This window comes from Thunnus thynnus, chromosome 15 (assembly GCF_963924715.1).
Source record: "Thunnus thynnus chromosome 15, fThuThy2.1, whole genome shotgun sequence".
Lineage (NCBI taxonomy): Eukaryota > Metazoa > Chordata > Actinopteri > Scombriformes > Scombridae > Thunnus > Thunnus thynnus.
In genome coordinates, this window is record NC_089531.1 from 25811190 (window position 1) to 25826728 (window position 15539).

The window sequence follows — 15539 nt, forward strand, 5'->3', positions numbered from 1 at the left end:
CACTCCTTATGAAGGCTTCACACCAAGATGTGTTAGCAGTCCGTTTGTGATTCCATTATTTTTTTTTGACAAAATGTACTAATGATCAAAACATGAGGTGTTTGTCTGTTTTTGCAGCCGCTGGAGTGCTGCCTTTTTTCCTGAATTTGTTTTGGCTCTTTATTTTATCTCTTTTGGAAACTAATAGCTCAAATTATGTGGAGTGTTTGAGACATTCAGAAAAAGTTCTTTAATTATTTCTTTTGTAATGATTTTGTGGAGGAAAGGCCTTTTTATACCTGAGAAAATCACATGACATCACAATGTGACTGTAGCCACTACGGCAAAAAATTGCAGCTTCAGCCCAGTGATGCTCATCATGCTATTGATCATTTACAGTAGTTTGTAAATGTCATAAATTAGTAAAAAGAAAAAAAGCCAGTTGAAAGTTCCTAAAGCCGGAGTAGACTTTGCTTGTCCAAAACCCAAAGATATTTAATTTAAAACGATATTTTCAGCAAATCATCACATTTGTTAAGGTAGAACAAGCAAATATTTCTAAGTTTGCTTTATAAATGACTTAAATAATTCATTGATCATAAAAAATTTGGTTAAAGACTTTTCTGTTGACCAACTAATCAATTAGTAATTTGAGCATTTCTTTCAACTCCCAACAGCAGGCAGGTTTACAACCAAAGACTTTACAAATGTATATCAAAGTGACTGGAAAGTCCAAAAAATCTAATGTAAGTGAGTCCAGCTTCCACTTAACAGAAAAATCACTGGCTGCTTTCTTGAAGACACTTTGTTATTTGCTTTTAAGTTCTGAATCATTCTTTCTCATAGAATAAGAATAGGCCGTAACAAATAATTTCATCTCAATAAATAAGGTGATCTGCAGTATATTTGTAGGATTGAACTGTTCTCAGTTGCTTTCACAGTTTGTGATTTGGAGAGATGACATTTATCAGACACAAAACTTGGCTCACTTTAGCTTTAACACACACAAATGCACACACAGAGACGACCAGCTGGTGATTACTCCTCCAGTTTAAACACTTTCCAGATGTTCCTAACTGGAGCTCGTCTGCATTTCCTGCATCTATCACAGCATGTGCCGTTATCAGACGATGCAGGGCGGCTAAATCAACCAGCAAGACCTGTCCAAGTCCATTTGGCATCCTCTCCGCCACAATTAAGAGGCCACTGTCTCCGTTCACACTCTGCCACAAAACTTTCACAGCAATTTGTTCTCGACTTTCCCAATAATTAAAGGCAACATCACTTTTGACAGGTAATACACTGCGTGCGATCCTGGTGTGCCACTGATATCTAGCAGCTGAGAGTAGGCTTCTCCCTGCTGGCCTTTTATTGAGCCTGATGATTGATTTGCATTTCAAGGTTGTCCCACATCACTGCATTCATAAACAGACACAGCAGTGAGCAGAAAGAAAAGCAATTTATTTGGTAATCTTTTGCACCCTTGAACCTGATAAAGTGACTCAACTAGTGTGTGTGTGTGTGCGTTTGAAAAGGAGAGAGAAGGGAGTGACAAAGTACATAAATTAGAGATGGATGTCGCAGAAGTGCAGCTCTGCACTACAATTGGAGGTCTTTTAATAAGGAAATGTTCTGAACTTACAAAGCTGCAGTCACCAAGTAGCTATTAAACAATGCAATTAAAATACTCCCTGATGTCTAATGGCTCTTTTCAAACTTTATTTTGCACAGAAAAGTAGAGTGAATGGTCTTGTGCTTACCTCAATATAGAACCTATCTGGTCTGACAGGAGGGTGTGCGAAACCATAAAAGTAATAGCACCAGAGGGGGGTGTGCCTCTCTCTACTGATGCTTTCTTACTGTCAGGAGTGAGAAGAGTTTGTTCTCACCATCCCATACAATCATTACGGTACTAAACTGTCAGAAAAGCTTTTAAGGGACCTTAATTGGGCTATCAAGGATAACCACAAAGCATTATCACTTGCACCGTTGCAGTTCTTAGGTGGGTGCAGAGGGACGGTATTACTACTGCAGAGACCATGTGAGCAACCTCCTGTTTTCACAAAGCAGTGGACAGATATTCCGCTCAAAGCGCTTTTTACACTACGAGTCATATTCACACACACACACATTCATACGCTGAATGGGTACAAGGGCTACCATGCAAGGTCCCAACCTGCCCATCAGAGGGAACTAATCATTCACACACTGATAGCACAGTCATCAGGAGCAATTTGGGGTTCAGTATCTTGCCCAAGGACACTTCGACATGCAGACTGGAGGAGCCGGGAATCTAACCGCCGATCTTCTGACCGATTAGTGGACAACCCGCTCTACCTCCTGAGCCACAGCCGCCCCATGGTGTCATAAATTTTACTAACCATGTTCTCCACTCGAAGTTCATAGGGCATGGGGTTGTAGACCATGAGCTGCACCTCACAAACATCTCCTTGAACCCACTGGAAGTCTAGAAAAAGAAAACATACGTTAGAATAAGATGCTGTTGGTATTAAATTCCATTTGTTATTAATTAGCTAAGGGGAAATACATCATTAGGATACAATGCTATTAAAGCTCAAAGAGTCAGTAAAGGCCAAAGAACCAACTTATTACATTTGTTGAATTCAAATGTGAATGGTTGTGAGCTGATTCAGACATCACACTATATAGCGAAAGGTATGTGGACACATGCTTTTGTTGACTTTTTGGTTTGGGGCGTCATCCTTGTCAAAAATGGGCGCCTACATTCCCCACAATGCAACTCGACTCAATTCACTCTACTGTGCAGATTTGGGTGTTTTATGCTAGTAGCAGCTAATGTAGCCTGGGGCTGCTAGCCCCCAGTAGAGATGAGGAGCAGGCTACAGAGGTCCAGTGACTTCACTTCTTTCTAATTCCACAGCCACAGGTTTTTTTCATTCTCAAACATTTAGACTTAAGGTTCAACGGACAGTGACATCACTTTTATTTATCAGACTTTTCCCTTTAAAAGAAAATTTTGGCTTATTAAAAACAGACCAGCTGAGATCTTGGACAAACACAATGCCCAAAGAAACCGTGAGTGCACACAACTATGCCAAGTACAGAAGGTAAAAAGTGAAGCTGGATATCAGTCTGTGAACTGTGCTGGATGTTTACAATGGACAGTTTGGATTGCACTTTGTTGTCTCTTCCCAATAATTTTGACTGGCAGGGGGTTTGTTTTCTGACAGTCACAACACATGTTGGTTGCCCTGTTGGCCTTTTTTGGGAAAGATATCACATTTTGAGATCTCACCAATTACTTTGGTGAGAACAATATTATAACTGATAGAACTGATGTCCCAGTTGTGAAAATAAATCCCAAGTTGTAATAACATGTAGTTTTCCTTTGGACACCCAAGTCAACATACTGTGAACTTTGGTCTGGCACTGCTTTTCATGTTTTAGGTTATGCTCCTTCTTAGTACAAGTTACTGGAAATCTTACATTTTGTGTTTATCATATTTTTTTCAACAGTTTACATCCAACCCTGTGGCAAATATTTCCTGTTTCAACAAGACAATGCTCCCTTTCACAAAGCAAGGTCCATAAAGAAATGGTTTTCCCAGTTTGGTGTGGAAAAACTGGATTGGCCCTGACCTCAACCCACCAACTAGAAGCAATGACTGTTAACTCACACAAGGTAAAAGGCAGTTATGAGTGCTATATTCAAGCAGATTTTCTAAGGCCCACACATTAAGGAAATATTATGAGGAAAGCTGCAGTCATTGGTTGCCTGAGAGAAAAAAACTTGGATTTAAGAAACTTCCTAGTCTTACGCTTCTTTAAAAAGGAAGAGAGAGAGAGATTACAGCTCTGCATTGCAGTATCCATCACTCCTGAATGAGATATTGAAAGGGTTTTTAAGATTGAGGAGCTACTTTAGTCCCACTGTAGTCATACCCATCTCCATTTTGAAATGTAACATATTCCAGTCCGTTTGGAGAGTCCATTGCTGAAAATAGTCTTGCAAAAGAGGGGGTGAAAATCCTAGCTCAGACCCTGGCAGGAAAAGGGATTTATGGAAGGCAAACTCCAGCCATGCACCTTGGGAAATTAAGTCAGTCAAAAGAAAGACATCTATAATATGAATGTCTGGAAAGTCCCACACAACCCCGGGTCTGGCTCACAGGCATGCTCTCATAGCCAGCCAATTAAGTGTGAAATACACCTCAGAAAACAGAAAAACAAAGTGGATTGCTGCCATCTTATCTGTATTGCCTCAGTCCTAACTCCTCAAGTGGCCATTGAGATTCTGCACAGATGTCCAAAGGCTTCAGCTCTTTGAAACTTCATCATACAAAGCAATAATGATGCCTGGCTGCATGGTTAGTTAAACATTGTGTTTGTATTTGGTTCCTTTAAGGGGAAATTATTTTGTCAGACTGTCTTTCATTTGCTTTAAAAATCCTCTTTTATTGACCACAGACAGAATTGAAGATGTTTACTGATGTTACTGCATCCTACGGAGAAATATTCTGTAAAACTATCAGCAACATTCATCTTTCATCCTGAATAATACATGCACACTATGTCTGGGCATTGGAGTAAAAACCATGCATGTGAAATGAAGCGACCCCAGAGCAGGAGGGAATGCATTTTAACATAACCAAGACCGAGCTATGGCACTTGTCTGAAATTATGAGTCGTTAGCGCCCCAGATGGAGACACATTTATGGAGGATATTTAGTTAATAATATATAAGGAAGAATTCAATAAAATAGCCCATACAAAAATACATTACTATTTTCCTGAATGAGGCTAAAACCAGGGACGCATGGGTTGCCTGAATGTTACAGAGTAGTGAGAGATTGAATGTGAAAGTATAATCTTGATCTTAGAAATAGTAGTTTGACTAAATGATCTTGACTCAAGCTCAGGAGACATGGTGTCATATGTAATGATGTCATTAATTATGAGAACAGCTCAAACTCTATCCGCTGAGGAAGACTGTGAGATGCCGCTGAAAGCCACAAAAAAGGCCACAATGTAAGATTATTTTGTCTAAGTAATGAGAGATTTCTCCTAATGCAAGAACCATCCAATTGGCAGAAGAAGACAACTGGAACCATGGGGACTGGACACATATGTGATGTATGTGTGCTCAAGGCCAAGCAGGCATGGGGTGTCCTGTTTTCTTTCTCTCTGCTGCACTCAGGTCTATCGTAAAAGAGATCTTAATCTCAATGAGATTACCTGAAATGTTTTAAGTACCAGTAAGAAGATGAAATATGATCCAGGAAGTCCACTTTGAGTAGTAAATCTGTGAGTTTGAAAGCTTAAAGGTGCAGTCTGTAGAATTTAGTGACATCTAGCAGGACAGACTTGGCAGAAATGGAATAAAATATCTATAAGTATGTTTTAATTAGTGTATAATCCCATGAACATTAACTTAGAATGAGCTCATTATATCTACATAGGAAGCAGGTCCTCTTCCACAGAGCCCACTGTGTTGCACAGCCATGTTTCTACAGTAGCCCAAAAGAGACAAACCAAACACTGGCTCTAGCGAGGGCCTCTCACGTTTTTTGCGAGGTTCACAAACACCGTAGGCTCTCCTATATGCTTGGAAGGGGAATGGGTGTGGCATCTAGTGGCATCTCCACTAGATGCCACTAAATCCTAAACACTGGCCCTTTAACTCTGGAAAGCAGCAATCATGTTATAAAGACATCTACCAAACACATGAGCCTTGCCAGATGAAGTTGTGTTGCGTTGTGGCAAAAGTTGAGTCAGGTTCAACGTTTTGTCAGATGCTCCTGCATTTTTTAGCTGGAGCTCTCCGTTGTCACATTGAAATGAATGAGTAGGTTGCCATTTTTTAACCCAGTGTCGCTGTCAGTCTGACCATGGTCTTGGATGGGGACTGTTTTTGCCACTACTAGGCAACAACCTACAACCTTTCTGAAATGTATGATTGGGAATTTTGGCCAACAGAAACATCCTTCAACACTACTACAGGCCCAGTCAGTCTAAATACAATGTGGGTACAAATCATGAGTGAAAAATAGATACTGGTGCCACCCAGAGTGGTGTCCAGAAGAAGACAGTGATTAATCTTTTTGCCTTCAGTTTAGTTTTCAGCAAGTGAAACAAACTCTGTTGGACCGAGGTCAGGTGACTCAGCCAAGAACATTCAACTGTTTGGTTCTGTATTTTTAGGATCACTGTGCTGCAGATTTCACAAAATGGGCAACGAGTCCTCCACTGCTCACTTACTATTGATATGAACACTCCCAAGCACCCTTAAAGCTGGAAGTCAGCACTTTAACCTGATTGTTTCATTTGAGATACAATGTGCTGGAGTATAGAGCAAAAACAAACTGCACTGTGCCCCTGTTTCTCTTATGAGGACTAGATGAAGAAAAAATTCACCTCCCTATATGACCATATACCAGTGTAATAGATAGCCTATCACCCACATCAAAGTGAATGGATAGCTGTAGAGTATCCAGTTCTTAAAACTGAGTCTCAGAGCAATTATAGGGAAAACAATCTCCCATTAGAGGACCCCTTGTTTTATAGCTGAACATCAATCTGATTCATAGCATGTGACTTAAAGAGCAAGAAAATACACACACACATAATCTCAGTGTCCACACACCTCAATCACCACAGCCTAGCACAGAATACTAAAGACTTTGGTTCCCCATCAGTAAAATGAGTGAGTGGTAACAGTTTGCTGTTTGTTATAGCTGTGGCACTATCAGAGCATAATAAACTTCTCAAGAATATTCCCACAGAGTATATTTCACTGATCAGACAAGTACACATTAGACCTAAGTCTAAAAATATCTATTTCATGTTGGAACTTAGGTGTTAAGACATCAAAATGGGCAAATGAGGTAATGGCTGATATCATACAGAGTGTTGCAGCCCCGTTTGTAAGCATCTGTGGGGGCAGAGATAATACTGAGTGCTACATGGGAGGGGACATGCCCACATGTGGCCACTGTGTGATGAATGCATGTTCACAGTTAACCCATCGTTCAATGACATGGTTTGGACAGTCCCTGCGTGCTGAGAGATGCCTTGAAAGAGTTATGAGAGAATCGTAACTTCATTAGCTGGCAGCTATTGTAGCTCTCCAGAGGGACTGAGAGGGAAAGGCATATTTGAATTAATCTCCAAAGCCTCACAACACCATACTGAGCCAGAGGAATATCTGACTTTCAACATCTAAATCCCGATCAAAGAAAAGAGCTGCTCAGGGGACTGCATGGTACAGTTAATATTAGACTGATATTGGCTGTTTATTAAAAATCACTTATGGCCCGCTCAGTGTCATCCACCCCGTATATGAATGAATTTTTACATTTTTATTGATTATATATTTAATACAGAATAGATCAATACCAAACAGTCTGTCTATGTGACCCCCTAACAAAATAGCAATAGAAATATGCAGGTTTTAAATTCAGATTTTCAGCTTGCATGGCCTACAAAGTTGTTTCAGCAGCAGCATTTAGAAAATTCTTGGAGAACACTGAATCCTAAAATGTATTATTCAAATGTATTACTCACAGTGACATGTGAGACTTTCACTGGACAGAATTGGTATAGACGGTGGTATCTCAGAATAAACTATGAACACAGTGAATACTGCAGCTTCAGATTAACTAAATGAGAGAACCAGTATTCAAATAATGGCCAAGTCCAAAATAATAGCTTAACTTTTTTAATTTATTTTAAGATATGTCAAAACATTCCTGCAGATTTTCCAGATTAATGCCTGCCAGGAAAGGGAAAGCTGGAAGACTTTTACTGCGCAACACCTTAACAGGAAGTATTGAATTTAACTGATAGTAGCATAACAACGATGGAATAATTACGGAAATAAAAAAGTATTTCTGCTAGAAAAGTATCACAAGACTATGTTGTAGTGATTGAATTAGTGCTGTGGAAATTTACATAATTCTGAACTTATCAAGAAAACAGATAAAGATGGAGTATTGGGTTCTGCATTAACCAGGGAACAGGGGAAACTAGGAATAAAAGCCTTTGTCCAATGGAGGTCTATTCTAAATACAGTCCTGGTTCTCTCTGTCTGAGGTAAAAAGCTTTATATTTTAGAGTTTTTGTTTTTCTGAATAAAACAAAATTATTGTTGCTCTGTTTATCCCAGCTCAGATACATCAGAATGATTCATATGATTCACACTTTATACACTGGCTATTATCCAAAATGACCAAACTAACCAACCAAGCTGCCTTGCACACAGTGCAAACCAAATATTTCTTCCTATGCTTCTGTATTAGTTGGTAAAACTACATGTAGACAGGCACCCATGGTGAGGTAATAAAACAAGATTTTCATTTCATCCATTGCCGAAATCAGGGATTCACATGTTTATAGTTTTTGTTGTAGTAGCAGATACTTTTGTAATGGCTTACTCAAATTGCTACAGGCTCTGATATAATCTTCAGCAAAAATATATAAAAACACTTTTCTAAGGCAAGCAAAGAAGACACTGATTGCTCAAAGGCTTTGCTTATTAGTTGGACTCAGACTACCAAAACAAGCAACAGATTTTATACAGCTGCAGTGAAAAAGACTCATTATTACATGTCACACCTGAGCGAAAATTTTACAAATTGCTTCATTATTTGTCTCAAAACAAACCCCACTATCAGTATCAGTTCATGCAATGTCAATTACTTTTAAACTGTCAATTACTCGAGCTAGACTGTGTATCGATTTCCCAACTATACTTTGAAAAAAATATACTCTGACACCAAAGATGTAAACTTCTGCTTCAAAGGGCCAGAGATGGGCCTCAAAGGGCTTCAAAGGGCTGAAAGATGAAGGGAGCCCTGCATGATATTCCTGACTCAGCATTGGCAATACGTTGCTGTTGATGTCAACGCAATCTCAGAACACATCAACCAATGGGTGGCCACACTCCCTCTCTCACTGCTACTCTAATGCAATACCAAATCTGACATTGTTTGATGACTCTGCGTCTAGCATTGCATAAGACACAGAAATGGGTTCGCTCCAGACACGACACAAGCAAGCTGTAGTCCTTCATACACCAGATTTCCAGTCGGGAGCCTCGTGATTCATTCCAGCATAGCCTTGAGCCTCTTACTGCAGCATACATACAAAGTGATGAATATGCTGTATGTTTCTCAAGCGGTTAGGGCATTTATGGAAAGGAGTCATTAATTCAAAATTGAACTAGTTAAGATGATAGGCTTTGTTTACAATGATACCATGACAGGAATGCAGGCAAGAGGCCACAATGGAATAAAACAATGAGCAATAACACTTGAGTGGAGTACACAATTAAAGAGTTGATCTGATTTTGTTGTTGTTATATTTTCCTTTTTATGCCTGTGATTTGTTTGTCTGTGGACAAAGAAATCACAGTCATAAATATAGGTACTGAGATATTACAGAATGCAATTAGATATAGGGTGCATTTCCCCTATTTCCACCATTCTGGATAGGATCTAATGTAAAGCACAATTTCGTACATCCAAAAGTTTCATTGACTAAACAGTGGATACATTTAAATAATTTGATGGAAAATAATCATTCTAGAGTATCTTTTATGTCAAGGTGATATTACAAGTTAGTTCACCAAACACCTATTCACTGTTAAATGCAAGTCTGCGATACATTTCTGCCTGTAAGTGGAAAATTAATTTACACAAAACATTTTAGATTTGAATAGTTGAGTAGGGTTAAATCAAATTCAGATTTTACGGACTGTTAACGTACAGTGACTGCAGGCATACCATTAGAGGGAGATGACAGCAGCTGGCCAATATCATCCGACTATAATTACTGTAGAATTGTTAACTGAGTTGTATGCCAACCTAGTTTAACAAGGCAATAGAGATGAACCTGATGTGGAGAGACTGTACTAACTTGAGCTAAGTTCCCCAAAAAGCCGGTGCAATGCCATGATTGGACATCATCAAGATCAATGAAACAAGAACTAGAATAATTGCTAAAGATTTCCTCAAGCTGTTATTTTAAAGTGTTCCTGCCTTTATTAAAGTTGTTGTTAGTGCTTACTGTCTTCTGTGCTCAACGTTAAGTCTTGTGCAGTCATGTGTATTTGCAGGTTTAAGTGCACAAGCTACATAAACTGTTTACTAGATATGATGACAATAGTGAAGTTATACTATCCACGATGCAAGATGAGGCTTCTTTCTGCATTGTGTTTGGGAATGTCTCGGGGTGTGCCCAGTCTGGATGAAGGTAGTTAGCACCATCTCACAACTGACAACACACTTCCTAGTGGACTCTGCCCTACATTTGTCAATGATGACGCTTGAAGGTTCCCTTTCAGACAGGACACATAAAATCTGGCCTGCAGGTTTGACTACAGCCAAGAAGCACTGGACCCCCCCATGATTCATCACTAAAACATTGGTTACAGTATCTATTGGATATTTTATATCTGGAAATTTTCTGTAACCCTGGATGAAAGTCCCTCAACCAAGGAAAATAAAATTTTTGACAGATCCAATCAAAGCCCTCTTTTTATAAAGAAAAAAGGTTCATGGTCTCCTGGGAGGGTTCGTGCAGTGAGTTGGTATGTAGGCTATAGGTTGTGATGACCAAAAATACAGCATGGTCACTGGAAACACCAGAAATAATGTCGGACTAACCAATCTTCTTGCAGCGCTCCTCTCCTCTGTTGTGCATGATGATTGGCGAGTAGATGAAGGGGCTGGCAGTGGACATATTCTGTCCCAGCAGGCCTTTCACTTTGTGGGGACGCAGACTGACAGGCAGATTGAGCAGCTTCACTGACCTATTTTGGGCATCATAGAAGAAGACACAATAATTACATGTTAGACTCATTTCCCACAAGCATTTAAGGAGCAGGTCACATCAAAATGAAATTTCAGTCATCATCTCACCCACATTTAATAAAAAACACTGGAGAAGTTTTGTTTACTCTTTTAGTTGGTGTAGCTTTGGACACGTCATGCAGTATCCAAGTGTTTTGTGCTTATGATGGAATGCGTTTGTTTAATAAATCTACAATATGGGAGCTCAGAGACTAAATCTAAAGGGAACATTCATTTTTTGTGATGACTATTTATTATTTTTACAGCAAAATGCTAGAGATTTATAATACATCTCTTTGTTAAAGGTTACAAGGTCACAAATAAAAAAAAGTAGAAACAGAAAGAAAGTGTGTATTCCTCACTTTCAAGGACCAAAGGCCTATTAATTAATGCAAGGATACCTTGTCAATGTAATCTGCAGTAACATAAGGACTCCTGCACATCAGAACCTGCAAGTCTGTGAGCAAGTTACTGTTGCTCATTAATATGTCAAATTTTTCACTCTATAATAAAAGACATTATGGTTAGGCACAAATTATTTCTACGATCGAAGCCACAATTACAACTTGAGAGAAAAACTATAACTTTTTTTAACAACGTCATTGGCACAGCCCGGTTCCTCTTAGTGTGTCTCCAGCTCTCCAGCACTTCTAGTAGCCTTGCAAATGCAGTGTGTTTCCTAATTATTTCCACGCTCAAAAAGCTCTGCACACACACACTAGTAATCTGGTGGAACAATCTTGCTACCTTCATGGGGCGGCTGTGGCTCAGGAGGTAGAGCTGGTCGTCCACTAATTGGAAGATCAGCGGTTCGATGCCCAGCTCCTCCAGTCCGCATGTCGAAGTGTCCTTGGGCAACATACTGAACCCCAAATTGCTCTCAAAGGCTGTGCCAGTGTGTGTGAATGTGCATTAGATTAGATCCTGATGAGCAGGTTGGCAGCCAACATGGAAGCCTCTGCCATCAGTGTATAAATGTGTGTGTGAATGGGTGAATGTTGAAATGTATTGTAAAGCACTGAGTGGTCAGAATACTAGAGAAAGCCTTATGTAAGTGCTGTCCAATTACCATGTGCTCCTTGGAAACTTCAACTTCTGAGTTTCAAAGTTGTAAATACAACTCGATATGAATAAAACGAGAACAATTTATCCAGAAATTACTAAACATATCTGAAACACTGGTTTTCATTGTGGAACAATTCTAAAGCCTGTGAATTAATGTAAAATTATCTGATAGCTGTTGATGTCATTTGTCTTGCCTTGAGGCAGATTTTGCTGTCAGTGGAATTATTTAGTTAGGTTGTTGTTCCTGGTGATGTCACACGGGGGACATATCATATGCAGTATCTAATGTAACTGAATGTAGTCTGTCATGTCTCTGGTTGAGCAGTCATTGTCTTTCTCAAGGGAGGTATTACTATCAGCCAATCAGAGTATTGGCTCAGTAATAATAATGTTAATGTAATGTTAATGACCCTAAACATTTCATTCCATTTCATTAGAGGTGAGTGTGAAGCTCTGTGAAACAAACAACTTTGGGTGAAATAACTGAAAACCCTTTGGTGAAAAAAAGTGTTTCTTACACATAAAAACCATTACACTCATTCAGTTACTATATTTCGATTTCGATCGTAACAATCATGGAATGCATTTCTTTTCTCAAACATTTACAGAGCGGATTTTTGGGAGAATTTGAAACCTACATTGTGTACATCCATGTTTGCTAGCTAGCAGTCTCTTCATCACTGCCTTTGTCGCTGCATTGCCACATTTCTTGGCACTTTACTGCCACCAATTGTCAATCAGTATCATAGAATAAAACCATCAGCAAGATGGTGTATTGCATCACCCACGTGCATGTGCACGTGTGTCCTTGTGCGCAAGCAGAAGACGAAAACAAAACGAGGACCCACTCCCAAAAATATTGCTTCAAAGTGTTAATAGTGGTCAAAACTCAACAGGGCACCTTTAATCACAAATAAACATTTATTTCCATGTGAAATAATTTAAACAACTGCATTGTTGTCGACAGTCTTATCAGAGAACTGATCCCAATTTACCTAGTTTGGGAAAAGAATAAATGATTATTGGAAAACCCAATTCCAAAGCACATCAAAAGCACCAATTATACACTCTGAGCTTTTTCATTTTTCACGCAATCATGTAGCAGTAATGGCTATATGACTGCCAAACTTTGATATGTCAATACAGTGGAAACCGCTTATAGTGATCACGTCGGTCCAAGTCAAATTGATCACTATAAACGGATGATTATTATAACCGTTTTTTTTTTCCTTAATTTCTCATGCAGATTACAGTCTAATTGACATTTGTGTATTTATTACATGAATATAAAGTAATGCAGGCATAATATATAACGGGCAGCTTCACTATTTACGGAAATTTATTGACTGTTTCAAAATACAGTACAGCTGTTTCAAACACTTGTTTCGCTGCTACATCTCATTGGCTCGTTTTTGGCAGTTTGTCACAAGCTTCAAGGAGATTACGTTTTTCATTAAGATAAAATGAGCTTCTTTCTCCCATCATGATTTCAATGTGCATGCAGCTCCAGCCTCAAGTAACCAGCCCAAAGCAGACAGGTTGTGAATTTAGGCTGCAGGGGTGGGAGCAGCAGTGGCCCGTAGCAAGAATCAATTTTTGGAGAAACACGACCTGTAACAGCGTCACTGTAACCGTGATCACTATAAGCAGTTTACATTGTAGTATAATTACTCTATATTTGTAGTTCGAATGGTATTTTGCCAAGTTAAAAATAAAGCCCACATGAAACAAGATAGAGAAAAGTAACAGTCACACACAGTCCAGACTTACCGGACAATAGGGAGCTTTGTAAAGGGTACTGGAGGGAGCTTCAGGCCATCTGGAAGGGTGATGACCTCCATTCCACCTGGACATTTAGAGGTGTAGTTTTCAAGACTCTGGGTCACCTCTTTCTTCTCTATAAATGTAGGAGCATAAAATAGCAGGAAAATCAATGAGCACATGGCCGAAGTACATAAAGAAATCTATATATATGATTATCCAAACACCAGACAGCAGCAATTATGTCATAACGCAGCTCCCTTTAAAGTTCCCCCACACTCAGATAATCTGACTATCATCTCCACTGTAGAGATTTCATCTGTGTGCGATATAAATTAACCAGACATTAATGACCTGTGAGGTGTCTGTCTCTCTCTCTCAGCAATAACAGACCCAGCTTTCGAGTAAAATTGTAAGTTTTATTGTACCATCAATACCATTTGAGGGAACATTACTGCTCACCCAGCCATAGAATTTGCTTTGGCTCTGCAAGTTTCAAGGCTGTCCATCAAGGATAGGAGGACATTTTGCTTGAAAAGATTCATTTAGATCTATAACCCTTCATGGAGGGAGCATTATGAGGTCTTACGATTGCAGGCTTTTTACACTTGCAGTATGTGAATTTGGTGTATTTCTTACTTTACTGTCCTTTAAATACAAAATGTTCTGTACGTGAAAATAGATTATATCCTTATTGCATAATCCAAAAAAGGGATATATATATACATATATATATATATATATATATATATATATATATATGAGAGAGAGAGAGAGAGAGAGAGAGACCACATTGATAATCTAATATTTTCATGTAAACCTAGAAATAATCTGAAAGTTTGAGGATTCAGAAACATTTAAACACACAAGTAGTAATGACATGTAAAATTAAGTAACATTTAAGATTCTTCACTATTTCTAGGTCAGTAATCGAACTGAATTGACCAACTTAACTCCTTTGTACAAAAGGTCAGATTTCCATGACTTGTATTTCTTCCATTGAAGCATGAGTTCAGATGATATATATCACCTGCTATAAATATGGTTGTGCCTCAAGTTTCCAGCAGACTATTGCTTACTACGTAGCATTGCGATAGTGGGAAACATGGCATCAGAACTAAGTGAGAGTGTCAGAAGTGAAATTATTATTCTAAGCAAAGAGGGGATTTCTCAGCATCAAATATGGCTACACTAAAGGTTTCTAAGGGGGGAGTGCATGGAACTCAAACACTTTGCAGAAACTGGATCAGTTGTATCCAAAGCACGATCAGGCAGACCCAAAGTGACCACGCCATCAGAAGATCAATACACCAAGCTTAATTCCCTGAGAGATAGAAAAGCATCTTTATCACAGATACAGAATTTGGTAAATAAAGAACACAGGACTCCAATCTGCAAAAGTACTGTCAAAAGGAGGCTGTGTTGTAGTGGTGTCAAGAGGACGAGTAGCAGTTTCTAAACCAGTTCTCAAGAGGGGAAACAAGGCCAAACATTTGGAGTAGGCTTAGAAATACCAGCATTTCACAGTAAATGACTGGAAAAAGTCCTATTTACTAATGAGTCTAAGTCTGAGATTTATTGCAGTAACAAAAGGGTGTATGTAAGGAGACAAACAGGAGAGAGAAAGATACAGCAGTGTATCAAACCCACAGTGAATCATGGTGGTGGGAATATTCAAGTCTGGGGGTATTTTGCCTACTCTGGAGTTGGACACCTGCACCAAATTGACTACATCCTGACCGAGGAGAAGTACCACGCCATTCTTCAGAGAGATGCTGGACCCTCTGGTTTGCTGGATTCATACTGCAGCAGGATAATGACCCCAAATACACTTCAAAGCTTTGTAAGAACTATTTGAAGACCAAAGAAGACCAAGGAGTCCTGACTGTCATGGACTTTCCT

General features: G+C 39.2%; 1 protein-coding gene across 6 annotated transcripts in view; it reads right to left on the reverse strand.

The window, feature by feature from the left end:
• trappc9 (trafficking protein particle complex subunit 9) overlaps positions 1 to 15539 on the reverse strand; it is a 213826-nt gene that overhangs the window by 168493 nt on the left and 29794 nt on the right. For all 6 annotated transcript variants that reach the window (XM_067611537.1, XM_067611539.1, XM_067611536.1 and 3 more), the window contains 3 exons: positions 13647 to 13773; positions 10626 to 10771; positions 2361 to 2446 (listed from right to left, as the gene is read on the reverse strand). In XM_067611537.1, coding sequence (XP_067467638.1) covers positions 2361 to 2446; positions 10626 to 10771; positions 13647 to 13773 — 359 coding nt within the window. The remainder of the gene's footprint in view (positions 1 to 2360; positions 2447 to 10625; positions 10772 to 13646; positions 13774 to 15539) is intronic.